At 28.9% G+C, this 22,701-nt stretch overlaps 1 protein-coding gene across 1 annotated transcript in view; it reads left to right on the forward strand.

Moving 5' to 3' along the window:
• Positions 1-22,701, forward strand: part of LOC105627620 — a 115,717-nt gene that overhangs the window by 73,634 nt on the left and 19,382 nt on the right. The window contains exons 3-4 of the mRNA XM_012208897.1: positions 6,374-6,639; positions 8,997-9,272. Of these exons, the coding sequence (XP_012064287.1) occupies positions 6,374-6,639; positions 8,997-9,272 (542 nt within the window). The remainder of the gene's footprint in view (positions 1-6,373; positions 6,640-8,996; positions 9,273-22,701) is intronic.

Genomic DNA, 22,701 nt, shown 5'->3' on the forward strand with positions numbered 1-22,701 from the left:
TTGTGAAAGAAAAGATAGATGAGAAAATTCAAACATAAAAATTTTTGTAAAATTTTTTTGAATTTTATATTATTATTATCTTGTTTTACAGATTTCACTTTTTATGAATACATTTTGTATTTTTCATTTTCTGATATAACTTATTTATATTAAATCAATATTCCTTTTTATTATACTGTACAATTTTAGCTTTGATATGTAGTTATTACTTTTCATTCCACAATTAAAAAATGTAGAGTTGAAAAGCTATCTTGATGTATTTTGATACGTATAGCTTACAGGAGGATATTGCACATTGTAACTGTAACGTATTAATTGCATCCACGTGCCAATAATATTACTGATAGCTGGCACTATGAGCAAACATCATTCGGCAAATGTTATACTAGCTATCAAATATAAAATATATAAAACATAATTTAAAAATATTTCGATTCCAATGCTGTCGAATGGTGATATGGAATTTATCATTTTGTACAAGGAAACTTTATCTGATAATATAATCTTTTACTGCTTTTTCAATCTTCAATTAGAATTTTTATTTAATATTCGTAGTTTTGAATTTTTTTTACGTTTTTTTTTATTAAAAGTTACATTTTTCAAAATAAATGATTCATGCATTTTTATACATTCTGCACATTTTTCATAAATATCTCAATAAGCTCATCAATGTGAATAAATTTCAAAAATATGACAGAAAAAGATATCTCATATAAACAATATGAACCAACTGTTAGATCGATATGACTAAAATCAAATTTTAAAGAAGAATCATATATTCGGTCGAAGCGAATCTTATTGCTTCAATACATATTTCTTGTGTGAATTTATATGCAAACATTCTGGTCCTGTACATCACTCATCAAAATGTTTTCCAAATTTAAAACGCGTTCATACAGAACCAGAATAGTAATATCACTTATTAAATTGTATAAGCAATTTAACAATTTTTTTTATGCTAATAAGCATCTTTTAATAAGAATATTAATTGTTAAATATTAATGAAATCTAAAAACTGCAAATAATTTATTGCGAAAACTCAAATTACATCTTGTATCATTACGATAGCAAGTCAGTATCTTTATAAGTTAAAATGCGGGATGTGCAATAATATGATGAGTCATTTCACACGTCAATAAATTTTTCGTAAAAATAATAGTATCGAAGAAAAGTACAATCTCTAGAGGGAGATCGGAAAACTTGCTGGAACGTAAGAATATCGTCTCCTAAGAAAGAATGTTTTCTTGTTTCTTACAGAGATATCGGACTTCCTGACTCAATAGAAAAATTGTACACGTATAATGATCTTTATAATGAATACTATGATAAAAAGTATCTTTCGTTAGCAACTTCATAAAAAACGTATAAAGAAATCAACATGGAAACAATTTTCACACTCACGTTCACAGTTTAAAGAAAACATTTGCATCCTGACTCATACTGAAACGTTCTGTGTTTGTTCGATTTGCGTGGTTCATGGATTCTTGTATGCGCAACCAGGAAAGTTGTAACGAGCTGACAGGACGAATTGGCATACGGATTTATGCAAATGGATTTACGCGGAATACGAAGACAGGGATTACTGGGGAAGCAAACTCGCATGAAATCGTGCATTATGGACCGTTGTTACAATAATTCATCATAATTTTTTCGAGTGGCTAATAACCGTGGCGAGTTTATTACCTAATTACCGTCGGACAAAGTATGGCAGCCTCAGTTTGTACATTTCATATATATTATCACGTTTCTAGAAAATTCAAAACTATTTTCGTGCTGAAATGTATTTAGAGTACTCTCATCATGGAAACAAAATGATGGAAGCTCTAATTTATTGAAGCGGAATGCAATCGTGCAATCGATGAGCGATAAAGCCCATTTTGATCCGTGCCGTCGATATGACTCTTCGTGGTTTGCGAAAACAATAATTTATTATTTTATACGAAAATATCGAGCATGTATCAAGTGACAAAAAAATGATAACTGCTATTAATTTACGATTATATACGATTTATTATAAAACGTAAATATCGTTGCAAGATTTCATCTATAATTTCTAAAATGTGATAATGGCCGAAACTATTCAATAATAAATCTCTTGTATATAATGAATTTAACAAAAATGCACGTGATCCACGTTTATCGGGTGATAATTAATTTTTTTTTAAATTAAATATTTTAAGAAAAATATTAATCAAATAAATTTCAATATAAATGAGACTTCATTGTCTTATTATAAGCTGACTTCCGACAAAAGTACACACGTTGGTACATTAGCGATTGACTGAATCGCGTAGAGAAAGTGCTTCCTCCAAATAATCGCTTGATCATTAAATCTCGAACTTTCAATTATTGCCCGCGTCTTGTTTTTCCCATTTACACATACGCTGCTTCTAGTTTGGATTTTAAAATGACTCGGGCCTATCGCAATTTCGGCGCAAAATAGAGATCTGCGTCAGGAGGGCATACCTAAGCAAGAGGTGTCGCCTAGTCGATGCCTATGCCGGCGTTCGAATCACCACACACCTCAATTCCACGCTACCATCTATCAAGCATTGAAATCTTTGCTGCTGTTGTTGCAGATGTCTTAAATAGACATTAAAAAGTCTGTCTTAAAAATCGGAAAACAGTAAGAAGTGCATCAAGCAGAATATCCGCTTTGAAGTAAAAAGAACAATGAAAACTTTCTTTTTTATAAACTTTACTCAATCTTCTCAGTTAATAACACGAGCGAAGGCATTTTTTTATTTATTTATGTTTGGTAACGTTTATTAATAGTTATTTTTATAAAACATAAGATATACGAAAATATTTCATCACATTTACGAAATTTAAAAAACAATGAAAGCTTTTGTTCTATAAATTTTACATGCGCACGTAGGAATTATGTAGTATTTTGTTATGTTTCAAATGCTGATTTTTTTCTATAGTTATGATAGCAATCTCGAAATTGAGTCTTTTAAGTTTTATCTCGAAAAATAAAAAAATCGAGAAATAAATGTTCAAAAATAATTAGAAAAGTGCAAATGGAATATCCTCTCTACTGAGTAAAAATTATATGAAATTTACCGTTAATAAGCTAGTGCAAATATTTTTTACGTTGGAATTTTTATAAATAAATTAAAAAAATACTTTCGCTCGTGTTATTAAATGAGAAAATCAAGTAAAAACATTAGTTCTCACATTCTCGAATTCAGAGTCGGGAATGCGTTAGCGGTTAGCTTAATTTTATATTTGATATGCTTACTCGAATAACACATTAATTTACTTTTGCACATGAAAAACTACTCCGCAGCAGGTACGAAAAATGCAGTCCGTAGAGAACAAGCCAAATGCAAGCCAAAATTCGTCGACCACTCATCAAAGCTTTTGTGGCGGAACATATTCCGAGGTAGAATGCGTTACAGAATATGGTGTGGTTACAAATGCAATTTGGAAATTACTTCAGACATAGTGAAAATTTAACTTATACCATTCGCCAACATGCTGTTACCTGTATTTTCATCGAACATTTTTAGGTTACTTACGAATTTTATTATTAGAGCAGCTGTTTGTGATAGGAGACTATGTATGAGAAGAAAATATGAAGCGAAGTGTGAACGATGTTTCATTAATTCCAACAGAATACTATTTCGAAATACATATGTTCTCAATTATTCGGATGTTTCAATTATTATTTTCTTTTCTCAATATTATAAGTGAATTTGACTGAGAAACTTTCAACATAATTGAGCGAAGAGGAGCGTTATTCTGTCTAGGCGTTTCTTAGTGCCTAATAATATTTTGTATGAATTTTAACAATTTCCAGTTCTTCAAATTTTCAAATTTGAAATTGTAAAATGTTTACTTTAACTAGAAATTGTAAAATTCACTAAAATATTAAGCCTAAAATTCGCCTTGACCGAAAATAATCTTTTCACTTTTCACGTCAAAAAATTAATGAATTTTTACATACACATAAAGAATGATTTTGCTATAAATGTCTAAAATTCAGCTAAATACAGATCTAAAAATAATTTTTTTGCTGGACCATTAAAATAATTACGTAAGAATTTCAAGTACGAGTTGAAAATTTTTTTTTTATAATATATTCTAACAATCAGTTTAAGTCCTATATAATTCTTTTAAATGTTCAATAAAATTATTTTCAAATTTATATCTATATATAACTAATTTTGTAAATACTTCACAAATTCGTTCTTTCCGTGTATATGCATATATACAAAATAAGAAAAGTTATTATTTGTAATTGACAAAATGGTTTCTATGAACGGTTTTATGTTTATCATAAATAAACAATTATATTTTAAATTTTCTTTAATAAGTCATTTATCTATGATACTTATTATTAGTAATAACGGCTTCAAGCGCAATAAGAAGTCTTTTACTAATGATTAATCAACCGTGTCGACATCTAGTCGGCAGGAAAATTTTTAATGCGATTTACTGCGCCGACTTATGTCTCCGACAATAAATATTGGTTATCGAGCTTTCAGCTGCGGAATATCACGTGGTATATCGGATGTCATGGACCGGAGCATGACATATGGCGTACAAAATGGTGTTGTCGTACATTAAAGAATTATGATCTTAATCACACTATACATACGAATGCAATGTCACGATTCGTAATGCTGAAACTACGCTCTACTTTTTTATTCAGTAATTATTAATATTAAAAGAATTTCATACGCAAAATATGAAGCTCTCTTATTGTGTGAGTAAATCCTGACACAAAATATTTTCATAATAAATTATAATATTTTTTTAAATTTTATTTATTTGCTAACAGAGAATTTTTGTTACTTAATATACTTTAATTTTTGTCAAGCTTTATTTTTTAACATGTTTACATTCAATAACTACAACTTCTCGTTTGCTTTGTCGATTTGTCGTCACAATTTAGCACAGTTGGCGAACTTAATAGTGTATCAATCATTAGACATTTTCTGCCTGAGAAAATAATCTTATCAGAATATCACGTATAAATCTCACAAACTAGCGAGCAAAAAATTAATTAAAGTTTCTACATTCGCTGCGAATTACTTCTCCGTACTTTTCTCGGAAGCTCGCGAAAAGTCTCTTTTTCTAAAATGTTCCATTTTCAACACAGTTTTCTTAATTACATAATCTTATTTTCATTGGATTTCCATTAAAGATGTTCGCTAAACATATATGGCACACATATATTAATATTTATACTTTCAACGAACTTATACTTATGAAAATGATGTTCATAACGTTCTATTTTGCTTGAATAATGTATTTTTATAGTTTATTTACCTTGTTATTATTATTATTATTATTATAAAATTAAATTTTAAAATAATAATATAAATCCAAATATAATATTTTTGTATAATAAATTTAAATAATATTTTGTATAATAAATTTGTATAATAAATTTAATTTTCGAAATAATTTATACGAAGTTTTATTGCGATTTTTATCGATTAATTGCAAATTTTTCATTTAGAACAAATAAATATTTTGTTTATTTACTGGATAATTAATTTCTGCGTCATAAAGTAACTTTATATAAATAATCTTTTGAATACGTAAAATATTTATATTAAAAAATTGAGATTTTTGTCATTTACTTTTTATATATTTATTATACTTTTAATTTCCACAGATTTTTATTGGAGCACAGATTTAAAAAATACTACTTATTAAAATAACTTATAATAGATGATAAACTATTATTAAAAAAAAATTTATTATATTATTTTTAAATGCGAATTTAGAATAGTTTATAATTTTTTAATAATTTTTTTATATTTTAAAATATCTATCGATAATCCTTATTTTATGCTACAATATACATCATATGAGAAGTGATGCATTATTTAACATATTCATTTAAAAACATGTTATGTATAATAATTCGTGTTGAATAATTCACACTAATTTACAGTGTTTTAAAGATGCTTATTAGCACCAATAATATTAAATTGCTTGTTAATTTATGTATTTCAGCTTTTCTGTCTAAGACTATTTCAAAGAGCGACAAATAACCGACAGTTCGTTTGAAGCATAAATTGTAAAAATTTATACAATTATTAGGTGTTAAGATCCGCTTTGATTAAACATGGTCCTCTTCACTCATTTGATATTAATAATTATTTCACGAACCAAATGACGCCAATAATTCTAACATTAATTTACGCGTGCATTAATTTATTCAGAATTTGCTCCCAAATAATAACCTTGATTACCTATCAATCTATGCAGTATTTCAATTTAATATCATTATGATAATTTAATATCGTTAGGTTAATTAGTTGTTCAAACTGTCAACATTTAACGGCCACGCAAATTTTGCCACGATTAAACGTAATTTAATAGAAACTATTGACATTTATGTTTTCAGAAGTGGTATACGATTTGATGGAGGCATCGGTGTCATCGATGACGGATGATAATAATCTTTACATGGATGACGGCGTCGACGGATTTCCGGCATTTGGCTTTCGACCCGGATCCGAAGTGAAGCAACCCTACAGGCTATATCTCCCGGAAAAGTTGCCAGCCGAGTTCACCCTGGTGGCCACGTTCAAGCCGACCTCTTTTAGAACGAGCTACCTCTTCGCCGTTCTTAATCCCTTCGAAACCGTTGTCCAATTGGGCATTAGAATTTCGGTAAGCCACGTGTAATAACTTAGATCTTTTTTAAACTTTCAACTTTTTCTGCAGCTGAGGCAGAACGCAAGACGCAATGACAAATTATCTTTAGAATTTCGGAGATCTCTATCTAAAATGTTACGTGGTTTTATTGATTATGGGCGGGTTCTGCTAAAGCAGCAAGGCGTGATGTCAGAGAAAATAATAGCGTATAAGATTGAGGAGCAAATGTCTTGCGGAAATGAAAGGATGAGCGTGATATATGACGTCATATTAAATCATGAAGGAATCCGCTTTAACAGCTAGGTGATTACTAGCTCTTTAAACGTGCTTTATCAAAATAGCTACGTGATATTCTTATGACACTGCACATTTCATAAATAGATAAATATTATCCAAATGAAATAAGAATAATTACTCATTTCATCATCACGCTACTTTTCATGTAAATTTTACATAACTGATCCTTATAAAAATCTACTGGAAGGTAGTGATTAACTATACACTTATTTTTTAAATAGCATATTATTTTTTAAAAGTACAACAATGCATTAATACTCAAAATAATTAAGCATTATCTTTCATTACGAAATTGGCAAGTTATTAAATTTATATATTTCTGTAAGGGGACAATATAAATATTTCTAAAATAACTTTCCCTTTCTTTCGTACTTTCCAAACGATATTTTTTTTTCATCATAATTAATTTAAAATGTTCGAAAAATAAAAAAGAAAAATGCGAAAAAATATACCATAATTTTACCATATGATTTTATCTTATATTTTTAAACTTTTTCAATATCATTGAACATTCGATCTTAAAATTTTTAATCAAAATTTTGTACCGTTTAGATAACAACTTCATAATATACTTCATAATAACAAAATATGTATGCGTTTTAAACAGAGTTGGCAAAATTCCATATTTTTTAAATAAAGTCCATACTAACAGTAAAAATTGATACTTTTCAGACAAAAACTGATATTTTTATTAAGAACAACAAAATAATTAAAAAATTTTGTTATCGATATTCTATAGTTCGTATTTTAGTTATTATTTAGTTATTATTATTATTCTAATTTTATTATTACAGTATTCAGTAGCGGCAACTGAACAAATGCTTTTAAACTTTACTCAAAATAAAATTTATAATACATAAGAATTGACGTAAAAAATAAATTAATTTCTTGTCATAAGAAACTAATCCATAGTGGTAAAAATTTTTAACTCTTACTATTTTTCTGAAACTAAAAATTAATATACAAAATATAATTTAAATATATTCTCCAAAGTTCTAAAAATGTGTTAATTTAAATTTAAAAAGGCTTCATTGTAAAGTTCTCTATTACTATTGCGCGCGCGTGCGCGTGTGTATATGTGTAGGATTGTTCCATTTTTCTTTAAACTTGTGAATAGTATAATTATTTATTAATTAAAGCAAAAATGTCTTTTTATTTTAATTAGTAAATTGTACTATTCACGTAAATGTATAATGTAATACAATAATACTAAAAAATGTATTTATATATAAATATATTTTTTAATATTACTTATTAGTTATTTTTATAGCTTTTGCCAGTTTATTCCATTGAATAAAATCCGGATAAAATATAGAATTTGCCATGGTTTTTTTCAACCCACTGAATTTTTCCGGTCAATCCTGATTTTGAACAATAAACAACCTAAATTATTTTAAATGTATCTAGAAAAAACTTCAATAAAGCTATAAAATATTTTCAAATAATAGGTATTACTATTGCTTAATATATGAAATGATATATAATAAAAAAATAATAAAAAACATTGTTAAAGTATATAACTTTTGAGATTAGTTTTTTATATTTTTCTTAAAAATGTACTTGTTTTTTCACGAGATTGTAATTTGTATCATTCTTAATATGTTTTATTAAAACAAAATATTATGTCGAAAATATAAAATTATTTTTATCAATAATTGATTTCATAATAATTAATTTTATAATCCTCCCAAGCTGTGATAAGTAAATTTATGAAATTCACACAATTATAGCCCTTCGGAGTTATAACGGTGGGTCTATTGAATCCACTCAATTATATTCTTTAATTACACATTTTCAAATTTAAATTTTTATTATTGTAAATAAAGTTTAATATTCATTTTTTTTATATGAGTTATTTATATGATGTCATTTATATTCATTGAAATTAATTAGTACTTAATTTTTTAATCAGTAAAAATTAAATTAGTTTCACAGATCCAATATAATTATGTGCCATTTGATTCAGATTTGTCGAAAAACTAAACGCAAACGTTTATATTTGAACAATTACAATTAGAAAGCAAAATGTGAAAATAAATTCAGGAATTTGTTGTTTTTTTCGATCCTTCTCGAAGGATGGACCAGGTTCGAACCAGAATGTTTCACTGGTCTACACGAATTCAGATGAGCATTCGCATTCGGAGGAGGTAACAAAATTTACCGTGCCAAAGCTTACGAAGAAATGGTCGAAGATTGTCATTAAGGTTTCTACGAGCGACGTCATCTTATACCTCAATTGCCACGAGATGGCCCGACAAAAGGTAACCAGGATCCCTCAGGAATTAGTATTCGATACTGCCAGCACTCTGTACATCGCACAAGCTGGACCACACATCCAGGAGCGATATGACGTGAGTACCATGCATCGCCTTTCGACTATCGTTTTTCGAAAAATGAAAAAAAGTGGACGCCGCGAGCGTTCGTGCGTGGTGCAACGAAATGAAACGAGTAGCGCTTGTTGGCACAAGGTATGTTTTCCACTGAAATCGACATAGTTTCGCTTTGCAACTGAGTAACGAAGTAGCGTGAATAAACAGGCTCGCCTGGATCGAGATGCAGTCCTTTTTTGGATTGTGACTCGACTGACGTGAAACAGGCAGTTCACGCGAAACGCTCGCAATATATAAATGAATGACATAAGACGATCGTTTCATTTCGTCAAGCTACGTATGTATTCCGAACTATTTCATTTTCGTCTCGTTTCGAATATATAATTAGTAAATTGATTTCGTTTATCTGCAAATACGCTAATTCATTAAAAATAAAAATACCGGAAGACATACTCACATCACCAAATCCTCTTTTTTGCATTCCAGTGACCGAATTGAAAATAAATTTTATGCATCTCGAGTAGCTAATTTGAATATATAATTCACGTTTTCCCTCGCACTTGATATTATAATTTATTTCACATAGAGACGAGAATGATTCGTTCAGAAATTTATATATCAAATTTTCTTTTTATACATTTATCGTATATAACTGTTTCACGAGTTTCGTCGTATTAAAAAATCCAGTCATAAACTTCAAAATAAAACAGACAACCATGGAATTAAGAGCGGCGAATCGTAGAAGTAAATCCGTGCCGTTCCATCCTTTAAGAATTTAATACCGTATCCAGTATCCTGATAAAATAAGTAAAAAGTGAGAGAGCGAGCTAAAAGAGAGGATGGTACGAACGTGGAAAGTGCCATCGGATAACGGGCGGTAGGTTCTAGAAGAAGTGGAATGGATACGAAATACCTCATCGAAATCCTATATATTGACGTTACAGAGATCTGTTGTCTCGGTTTCTACTATTGCTCTCTCAAAGAACACTCAAGTGGTTCGTGAGACATTGCACACAATGAAAATCGAAAGATTTCTGCTGCTCGCCAATACGTCAAGTTTGAGAACAGCAATTTGTGATCGGATTACATAAATCAAAATAACGTACTTTACGCTATTATATATTTTTAGTATTATTTTTTCTTCACACGCGATATATTGATACATTTCCATGAATATCTTCCTTTTTCCTAACTACTTCGTATCAAACAACCTGATTATATATTTTGAAAACTTATTAAAAAATAACGCTTATTCTCTGTAAACAAAATAATAGAAATGGAAGTCAAACCTAGATCTTCCGTTTAACAGACGACTGCTTTCTACATCGAGTGATTCAATATTTCACAAATGTTCATAATAATATCACTATGTATTATGTATTCATAATAATATATTACACATAATTTATTGTATATCACATAGTAATAGTAATAGTATTAAATATATTAGATTTTACAACAAAGCAATATATCAAATTATAAAGTTCATTATGTGTGAAAATATAAAAAAAACCTAAAATAAAATTTTTAAATAAAACCAATTCAAATAAATTTCAATAATAAAGTCGCGTCTATTGTTGCATCCGTATGAGAACGTATTTGTACATCATTCAAAAGAGCATTCTTCGAGGCAATAATACTTTATATAGAATTATATTTCATTTCAAATAATTAATATCGTTCAGTCTGAGAGTATTTATGTGTCAGCCCTTTAGTATCTCCATATCGTATTAACAGCGAGGACAGCGTGATTACATATCATTGATATGAGAGAGGATAATTAGTTCTCATCCTGACGCAATATGATCAGCTATACAGAGACCACGTGTTGCGTAAATCGATGCACGAAATACATTGATTTATTCGATCCTTCGTTAATTAGTTAGTCTCGACAATAGGTGGATATATTGCAATATTTCGAATTGATTATGCGATGTCGCTTTTATCTTGCGACGACCATTTCTCTTGCAGCAATTAATTTATGCGTTAATAAAATAAAATCGTGCGAATATTTATGGATTTTTCCTATAAATTTTTAATTAATATTAAATTACTGAAATGAGATTTGTATGCATTAAATATAATAATACAGTTCCGATATACTTTTATGCAGACAAGCACAAAGACATCATTTCCAACTTTACGAGCTGCTTATTAATTTCATAAGTACTATTAAAGAAGCTTACTTTGCAAAGTCGATAATTATCGGTTATTTTAGCGATGCAAGAAACTTTTCGTTTTATATTATTGCGTCAATTAGTAACATAAAGAAGAGACATCGCAAAAGACTTTTATATTTCCATGTCAAACTATTGAAGTATCTTATCATTTACTTTATATCAATTTTTAGTGCCTAATGATAATAAATCTAAAATTGTTTTGTAATCTTTTAATTATTTAAATGTGAATAAGTAACAAACGATCTGAATAATGATATCTGACGTGGTTAATCGCGTCATAAAGTTTTAAAAATAAAAAATTAATTCGGATATTATGGCAACTCACTTTTTCTCTTTCTCTCTCTCTCTTTTTTTCTTGCATTCTTAATTATAAAAAATGTCTATTGTACATATGTGTTCTTAAAATATACCGTACACAAAATTGATACAAATTATTGTATTATATTTATTCCATAAATGTATTATATTCACGTGAAATTATTCCGAAATAAAAATCCTAATACGAAAATATCAAAAACTATATCACGTTTAAGCGCACGAATTTCGGATAATTTAATTAGTCAATTATAAATAGTTCTCATTAAAAAATTATTGTAACTTCAACATTTTATTATTGGAATCATTCTAAGTTATTTTTATGCTTAAAATAGTTAAAAAAAAAGAATCTCCTATTAATTATTATCAATAGCAAAGTCTGGGACATTCTGCAGATTTAGAACGTTTCATTTTTGTGCAATTTTCAATATATCATGAAATATAAAAACGATATTTCATTGATTAACCTATATGCAGATGTATAAAATAAAATAAGTATATTATAATTATATTTCATAATAGGAACATAGAAACGAATAGAAAGAAAATAATCGAATGGAAATAATTGATATTAACTAGGGATGTGCAATCTTCATTAATCGAATCGATCTCTGAATTAAATTGAATCGGATTGATTAAAATCGATCTACTAAAAAATTGTATTTGAATGAATCGATCTATTGGAGATCGATTCAATTTTTTTTTTTTAACATTCTTTTAGTAACATCCCAGTGAGACAATGGAATAGATGTAAAATTCGACGTCAATTTGATGATTTCAGTATCAAATCGATATGGATTCCATTGTCATTTCTCACTGAGATATAAATTCGTATAAATTCAACAAAAACAATTAAAACACGACTTTGATTTGCCTATGAGTAAAATAATTTTAATTTAAAAATCTAGATTTAAACTAACATTTGTAATAACATTTGTAATTTCTGACATAAATTAATTACTAACGTAAAATTGATGAAATGTCGTATATAAACGTGTTAAATTCATTTTTTAACAACTATCAATTGGTATTCTAAATAGAATTTCTAATTAGAATTTAACTAGCATTTATTTATACATTTTGTCAGTAATAATTACTAGTTGTAACTATAAATATTGTTAAACCCGATTAATATTAACCGGTAACGTGTAAACGTAAACAGTGTAGGTACAGTAATGATATTACAACTTTGGATTCTTTGGAACACGATATATACACATAGAATTAATTTTCAATAAATAATGCAATAGAAATACAATAATAATTAATATGACTTTTTAAATGTCTATACTTGTTAAAATCAAATTTGACAACAGTGTTAGTACAATAGTGTATTTTATTTTTGTTTAACATTCAGTGAATAACAGGAATGAAATGATATATCAGAATATATCTTGAATTTCCAAATTCACCTCTACGCTTCGAAGATCAATCTCTTATTAAATGAATCGATTTATCTTAAAATCGGATGCTGGCGAATCGATTAAAAAATCAATTTTTTAGAAGAATCGAATCAAGATCGCACATTCCTAATAAACGTAACTAATAATAAAATGCATAAATAAATAGCGCCAAATGTGAACTAAATCTTGATATATAATAATGTACTTCTATGTAAATACGTTTTTCACTTTTTCAAAATTACAAATCAAATATAGTTAGCATCATGAGAAAAATATGAAGATTAGAAAAAATATGAAAATATAAAATATATTCTTTACGTTATTTGTAGACTCTATATATATATATATAACATTAAAAAATTCATATTTATATTTCGTATTTATCTTTAATTAGTCTGTTATCTGCAATTGTTCTCTTATTGACTGATTGACGCAAAAAATTATCAAACTTCTTTAGGCATCAACGGAAAAGCTATATACGAACATAAAAATGCCCGAATATGCGAAGTGGAAAAACGTTCGTGCGATTTTCACGATCTGTTCAGCTCTTCTTCTTGCAACGAGAACGTTGGGACTTGCATCGCACCCCGGAGACATTCTTATCGTGCATCCACTGTCGTTTCAGTCTCACAACGCTGTTTCCCGCATCTCCCGCGCCAGACTTTTTTAGTCTTCCCGGGATAACAATACGACGGAAAAGTTTCGCGGCCATTTTGATCGGCACGATTCGCAAGTTCTCGCTCCGCGTGGGCTAATCTCTATAAATTGTGGCGCCATGCTACCAGCGGTGTCGACGACGGCGACTAGGAAATGTTTTGCAAGGTAGTAATTCCGCAAGGAAAACGCGTTACCGTTTTCTCCAGAGACAACGTGACATTCGTACTTTATATAGCGAAAGAGTAATGGATTAACGTGACGACTATGTGCATAAGCACGCGCGTAGTGATAGTTCGTGTTATTTTTGAAAAAAAATAATTGACTATGGTATTATCGTTTGAAAATTTCTTCAAATTTTTTCTCAAACGAATAGTTATTTATTTTTCACAGCATGCCATTATGTAAATTTTACATATTTCTGTGGAAAAATGTTATTTTATACGTGTATTTTTACATATAAAGTAAAAAGGAAGACCCTGTCTGCTATAAATTCTATTATAAATAGAAGAAATTTTACAAAGCATTCATTAAGTTGCGAAATTACTTCTGTGAAATTTATGATAAGTAATTACTTGATGTCATGCATGTCAAAAATTCCTTTTCGGAATGTCTCTCATAATTTTCTATATTTTAATACTGGTTTAAAAAAAAAACATTATTTTTAACATTGACCGAATTTCATCACTTTACATTTTCCAACGATTCTCTTACGTCAGAAATTGATTTTTCTGTGCATCTTAATTAAATAATTTGCTGAGCAGTTCATGTTATAATGAATTTATAATGAATTGCTATTTGTTTAGAATAATTAAGTTTATTCTTTGCGAAGCATCTCTTACGAGTCATATCTCGGATTTAGTTGTTTTATTGTCTTGACAATAAAACAAACGTTTGAAAATTATTATTGTACACATGGAAAAGAATATACATAGCAAACTGTACAAAGATAATATTTCAGTGAGGTAAATTACATAAGTGTCTAAAACAAAATAACACAGAACATTTGTAAGTTTTATAAAACAGTGAAAAGATATTACAGAAATGCTACAACTTCCAATTCTGGTTTGTTTTATTAAATACAAAGAAAGGCAGTGAAATACTATTTTGTTGAAATAAGTCTTATGGAAAATAGATATTCAGATGATATCTATACAAATTTGTTAGTCATAGAGTGATCAACTATGCAGAAGAAGTTCTTCGGATAAAAACGAATGTAATTTAAAAAAACTGAGGAAAGAATAAGGAGTATATTGGTACTTGGAATAAGAGGAGAGATATGAAATGTCACTAACTAAATAGTATATAGTATCATTTACATGTTGGATACATACACACATTTTGTTATAAAATTTGGTTCAATTCAAAATATGTCATTTGAAAGCGCCGTTCAACACTATTAAATCTATAGTTTCAAATTTAACCCAATTAGAGTTACTCAAATTACACTGCTTTTACTTGGTACATCGTTATTTTATACTAACTGAAACAATAGATAAATTTGATAGCGTCAAATTTATCTATAGTTTATATATAATGTCAAATTTATCTATTGTTCTATATAAAATATCGATATATTGATTTAGGAACAACTCAAATTAAGTTAAATTTGACATTATATATAAATTATATAGATTTAACAGTGAAAGCTTTCAAACTAGACTGAAATTAATATCAGACAAAATTAATATCAATTATACATTTGTCAAAATTACGCAAAAAGTACATAACTGTAAAATTATCTGCTATCTGCAAAACTGAAGATATAATTTCTACGATAAACCACGCAGTAAACAGTACTGACAAGTCATATTACGATGTCTAAGCAGATTGTAAAGTAACTTTGACGACTGTCCATAGGAATGCAAACTGTAGTATTCCATAACTCTACTATTCATTCCATAATCATCTTCTACTTCTGCACTATTTGAAAACTTTACACTTACTTACATGCTTATTTAAACAAATAGCAAGTTGACTTTATTTGTCAACGTTTTTTTCATCAAAATGACATCTCAATAACTTTGACATATTCTAATCAAGAAATATGTCGATAGCGCATCAAATTTTACGTTAAAAATTGATATTGATTATTTTATTTCATAGTTTTTGTATTTTATCTTCTCCGTTATTTCACATCACGAACCTTTTGCTTTCCTTCTCAGAAGTGATGGAATCGGAACATTCGATCTTTTTTGGCATTTGAGAGTATTCGAGCGAACAGACTCATGGATGAATTATCGATCGTGTCTTCCCGTCAGCGGATACGATTGACTTCCGCGGAACCGCAGTTATTCCGAGTGTTTTGGGCAATTTTGCTGCGCGCACGGTTCATCTCCACATCGGCGTCCGCAATATGCGCGGCATGCTTGAAAATCCGTAATTAAGATCCGGTATGTACGCAACTGCATATTTGTGCCGTTAGTATTTGAAAAGTTCGAGCAGTGTAAATTCTACCAATGATTATTCCAGTATCTTACAAGGTTGATAATAAAAGCTTGTTAAATAGCACATAAAGAATGATTTTACTGAAGTATTTAAATATTCAGCTCAATCTGAAAATAATTTTGTTTGGATCCTCAAAATAATTATATATAATATAGAACACTCAGTAACATGATTACTAGAATGTTTTGCAAATTATCATCGATGCTTAAGCGTTCTATATAATTATTTTGACAATCTAGGAAAATTATTTTTGAATTTATATCTACCTAAATTTTTAAATACTTCAGCAAAATAATTCTTTTCGTGTATATATGATTCATATTTTATTCTTTTTATATAATATAATTATAGAAGTAGTTTTATTAATATAATTTTTGTGATTTTAAAAATAAACAATTTAATTTTCAATTATTTTATCGTATATATCGATTTAATTGCAATTGAATTAAATAAATTCATCATGAATTATAAAATTCCATTTTAATTATCATTTCTTTTGAAGATTGATTTCTAAAATAAAATTAAAAAATAAAAAAGATAAAGTTTTTTAATCAAAAATATTATTATAATTTTAAAAATAAATATTTTAAGTTGATTTAATTTCATATATCAATTAAAAATTATAAATAAATTGAATAAAACTGTCATAAATTATGAAGTAATATATAAGATCAATTCTTTTAAAAGATAATTCGTAAAGTAAGTATTAAAGAATAAATAAGTATTAAAGAATAAAAAAAATAGAGTTTCTTAAGGATATTATTTTTCCTAAATATTCACGGAATAATGTTTCATTTCGTGGTCATGGTAACACCGTGACACCACATACACTCTTTACCTTAGAAATACCCGCCTCTATATTATGTTAACACCGGGAAACTAACTTCTACGTGATGCTCAAATTTGCATAGAATTTACGTCGCTCTCTGTGAAGCGCCTGAGAAATCGCGAAAAGAAAACAAATCTCATGATATGTCGTCACGTCCGACTGTATGCGAGAATTACAGGATTTCAATTACGAGATAAGATATACCGGTTAGGAAAGGAGAGACGTAGGTGGCTCCCTGACATAGAAAAACTCGTTGAAATAAAGGAAGAAAAGGATTTCAACGTCCGCGCGCATTTAATGGCGTGATGAAAAAAAGCCATTAACCCTGCGCAGCCCCTTTAATTCTACCGTATTATTACAAACAGCAGCAGCGTTAGGAACAGTGGCGCTCGGTAGCAATGGGGTGGAAAGAAAAATTAGGACGTTGCTTCGCGGGAGGCGAATTCCGCGATAAGAATGTCCCGAGGATCTTCCGTCGAGGTGAAACGTCCGTGCCGTTCCCATCCCATAAGGAGGGATATCCGCTGTAAAGAAGGATGCACGGAGGGCGGGGAAGACGTAACGAGAACGAACGTTCACTACACGTGCACATAGCATAAGCAACTCCCGAGAACATGGAATAGAGCTCTAGAAATAGCAGAGGCTTGTTATATCATTTGAATAAAAGCTACTAGTTGACCGGCCTCGTTTTCTTCAATGGGTTTTGATACAAAGCATATGCTCGATCAAGAAAAGATGACGATCGCTTCTAAAAATTAATATGCGGAAAATGTCAGCGGGAGATTCCTTCCTTGATAATAATTGAATCTCGTCGGTTAATGTAAAAAGTTCTTAAGTTCTTTTTATTGAAAATTGTAAACTATTCATAACAAGTAGGAAGTAATTCTGTCCGTATCAATTTATAATACATGGAAAAAACGATTTTACTGAAGTATGTGGAAACAACTAATTATGTGGAAAATTCGGTTCTAATTAGTTTCCATATGTAATGTAGCCAAGATTGGAAAGTAACGTATTACTTGTAACGCCATTATCATAATTTTTTTTTCGGCAACAATCGTTACTTTTTTCTGTCCGTAACGGCAATGGTAACGTCATTAAATTTTTACAGTAACGGTAACAAACACAATCATTGCTTATTGTTACTTTAATTAATCCCTTATTATCTTTATATTTATTAAATATAAATTACATTAGTTTTCATTGGCTAGAAATATTTTAACGATATTAATGTTTAGAAACAAATCCGTAAATAACATATGGATATGAATTCGCATCAATAAAATTTCCAACTTCTATGTATTTGAGAAATTTGGTTTTGCATAATACGTATTATTATTAGTTTTGAATGAATAACGTTTCGTTTTTCGAAAATTCAATATTCGATTAGTTAGCAAAATCGATTGATTAGAAAATTTTACACTGGAAAACATATTTCTTTTAGAAGACATAAATCATTAAAAATGCCTAATGCGAATTCGTACTGTGTTCTTTGTAGGTCGATTTTTTGAATAAAATTTATTGTTTATTAATTAAATTTATTTATTATATTATATAATTTTTTGTAAATTACAATCTAGATTCCTAAATATTATCATGCATAGCCTTGGTCATATATAAGTATAAAACATTCTCAATTTATTGCATTTTCTTGGAAAAAGCAATAATAAAAAGGAGAACTGACCAAATTTTTAAATTGTTATAAAAATAAGTATTATTTTTTTAATAAAACTGTTTTTAATTTATTTTTTTGTTAGATGTAGAATGTTGATGCTTTATATATTATTAAGACTATATATTAAAAAATAAAATGACGTTCTATATCGTTATATCACAATATCGTTTTAGAGTTTAACACTCTAGAATTGCAAAGGGTAATAAATAAATAAACTTTAATGAAGCTTTTGTACACTTTAACGAGTAATAATTTGATCTAACGCGATATAACGCGCGTTTCAGTAATTGTTATGGCGAAGTCAACTTTCGGAACAACAAGGCAATGACGACAACATCAAATCGAGATAAATCTATTTATAGACGTTGTGACAAACGGTATAGGCAGGCAGTTCTAATTAACCTCGAGCGCGCGCGCGACTTATTTGGCCGACTTTAATTAAAGCGGCGCCGCACAAGATAATATTTTTAACGATGGTTCATGTTGGTACCTTTGCTAGCTGGTCGTAAATACGATACGCGCGATCATAAAATTTTAACTATGCGACCAGGCTTGCGGCTTTTTTTTCACTCATGCCACTTCCGTTCTTGCAACGAGGACCATTACGAGGTTGGCGTCGGTACGCGAAGGTTACTTCATTAGAAGAAATTAGCCATTTAGGAGCAGCCGGGCTCGGCATAGCAACTCCATATACCTTCATTATTGTATAATCACGAAGATAATTACGTACTTACAATATAGCGGTAAAAATTAACGAGTTTAATCAGGAGATTAACAAAACGAAGAAATCATTCCTTTTGTTGGTGATGAAGGGTGCTGACCGAGTTTCGTTGAATCTACCTTATATTTCCTTAGATTACAGGCCGGGTTGTCTAATGAGACGCTTTAGAGATTCATTCTGATGTTTATTTAGCAGTTTAATGAATCGTAAATTGTAAGATACAGAAGGAAATAAAGTTTCAGTTACCGACGAGATCTTTATTCGGATGAATACGTAATATTCCTTACAATGTCGAGGATATAATGCTTTACTATGTAAGTTATTTGTTTAGCTTACTTATTGTTTTATCCAGTGACATTATTATTGTTCAGAATCATTCGTACAATATTTTTTCAGTAAATATTATGATTATAAAAATTATATGCTTGTAACAATTTTAATATTATTATTAATATTAAGAAAAACATTTAAAGAAATCTGTGTAATATGACTTAACCGAGAATTTAATTCTTTGAGAGAAACAAAAAAGAATTTAAAAAAGACCTTGATTTTTAAAAATTTTCGAAATTGCTGAATTCGATTGAAGAACTTCAAAATACTAAAATTCAAATTTCATAAAAATAATTTGATTTGTGAAACTAGAAAGTTTTTGATATCGTTGTTGAATGTAGTTTGAAAATATAAAATTTCGAAAGGGTAGTAACTTGAAAATCTCCAATGAAGGAGAATCTAATGTCATAGGGTCATAATCAGAATTTGAAATCCAATTTAGAAATCAATTCTAACTGTTTGCGCAGCATTGATTAGGTTCAAATAAATCGAAACAGAAAACTTAATGTTACTTTGCAATTAAAAATGTTCTAAAATGTTCTGAATGGTTATCAAATTATTTTTTCAAAATTCTGTCCACCACCATCATTGAATCATCATTATGATTTTTGTTATTTTCAACATGAGATTAGAATATAGCGTTATCAAACTATTCCGGCTAAGTTTCATGAAAATCGAACGAGCAAAATAAAAAGAGGTGATCTTAAACTTTCTTCAAATTACCTAATGTATCTTGTAAACAACAATTTCTTATACTGTAATCAATTATGACTTGAAAATGTTAGCGGAAACATTAGCATGTTCGCACATTGAATTTGGTGTAAATCATTTTTCAAAGCATCCCAAAATCTCAGAGATCCGTAATACATTCGCGAAGCTACGACGATCGCGTCGGTTTACGCCACGTTTTAATATCACACGTTACCGGCAAACAAAACGAGCGATGAGAGCGATGATGCACATCCTGCGTTTTCATAAGCCGCGTTGCAACATCGCGATGCAACATCAGCCATCACCTTTCATTTCTCTTAGATAAAAGCACAGAACGGTTACGACCCGTCTCTCTTCCGGCGATCTTCATCTTCGTTGGTTCGCAAAGCACCGCAGAGAAGAGAGAAAAAGAGAGAATGTGTCCTTTGCAAACATGCTTGGAATAATCTTTTTTATGCACGTTTTAAATTCTTCGAATAATTTTTCAAAATGTAATTCCGCTTGAGTAACGAATTAGTTTTTCCTTAGTGTTTTCCTCGAAATTAATAAATTTATAACAATGAAAACATTAGAGTTTAATCTTTTGAGAACCGGAGCTTTCTAACGAAATAACTTATCATCTTGCTAAGAGCTCATTTTAAAAAAGACCTTGATTCTTTAAAAATCTTGCTCTCTAAGGGTTTTCAGAGTCTGAATTTGAATCTGACCTCAGAATTCTAAAATTCAAACTTCAAAAAATAACAATCTGAATTTATTTGAAGCTCGATTTTAAAAGATTCTTGATATCTCTGAATTTCAATGTAGTCAAAATACAATATCAAAAATATTAAAAATATAATAATCCACGAAAGAGAGTCTAATGTTAGACAGTTTACAATCAAAGTTTGAAAGTCAGTTTAAAAATCAATTCTAACTATTTACGCAACATTAACGAGCTTCAAATAAAACGAAACTAGAAACTTGATGTTAGTTTGCAATTAAAAACTCCTTAAAACCAAGTTTTGCGATAATCAAATTATTTATTTAAAATTCTGTCAGTTGAATCTATCACTTTGAATTTTTTTTATGTTTGATTTCAGATTTGAATTAAATTATCAAATTATTTCATAGGTAAAGTTTCATAAAAATCGAGCGAGTAGTTTATAAAATAAAAGAAGGTAACTCTAAATGAGGTCGCCGATCCACAAAGGGTTAAAGTCTAAGCTCTGCAGCATCAACGTCAGTTAGCGTTGACTATGTACTGAAATTTTCTTTCCTTACGTATAATCCATCACAGTCTGAAGTTACGACTAAGGGAGCTATAATTAATTAGAGCTGGTTAATAAAGACCAAAGATTATGTTAAATGAAAATCATAGATATATATTTGACGGGGTTCTGCTCGATTTAATTTATTGTTTCCTTTTATATTCCTTATTATTTTCTTTTATATCAAGTTCATTAAATTCTTTTGATTTGAATAAGATTTACTCGCCTCTGCTTTCCAAATAATTCAAATTTATCACGTTTCTGTTTATTATAAGAAACTTTGTGACTTTGATATAGGTATTTTATTTGCCAACAAATCGCGAATAAAACAGAGAAATCACATAATACGCTCAGAAAAAAGTATTTAATATTTGTGACTATATAATTATATGATAAAATAATTATGGTTATTTTCATTTTTGTAACTATTGCTGTTATAACAATATGTATAATGTTAGTAATAATAATTATATTTATAATTTTATATACAAAAAAATACATAGTTGGCCCGACTATAATAGATATAGCAATACATGAAGAGAATGGTTTTACTAAAATATTTAAAATTTTAACTAGATAGGTACAAATCTAAAAATAATTTTGCTAAACTATTAAAATATAATTATGTAAGATGCTTAAACTCTAAGTGTTTGAATATCAAAATCTTTGTAGCTTATCATGCTTGAGTTTCTTACATGATTTTGATGATTCAACAAAATTATTTTCAGACCTGTATTTAGGTAAATTTTTTAATATTTGAAAATCATTCTTTCCGTGTAATAATTATAATAAAAATGAAGCTGCTTAATTATTTTACCATGCAATTATAGTCAAAAATACCAAATACTTTTCTCTTAAAGTATCAAAGAATTAGCATAAATTTCTCTCTCTCTCTCTCTCTCTCGTACCCTCTCTTTCTCGCTTTCTCTCTCTTCTC

The sequence above is a fragment of the Atta cephalotes genome, assembly GCF_000143395.1.
Source record: "Atta cephalotes unplaced genomic scaffold scaffold00009, whole genome shotgun sequence".
In the NCBI taxonomy this organism is placed as follows: Eukaryota; Metazoa; Arthropoda; class Insecta; order Hymenoptera; family Formicidae; genus Atta; species Atta cephalotes.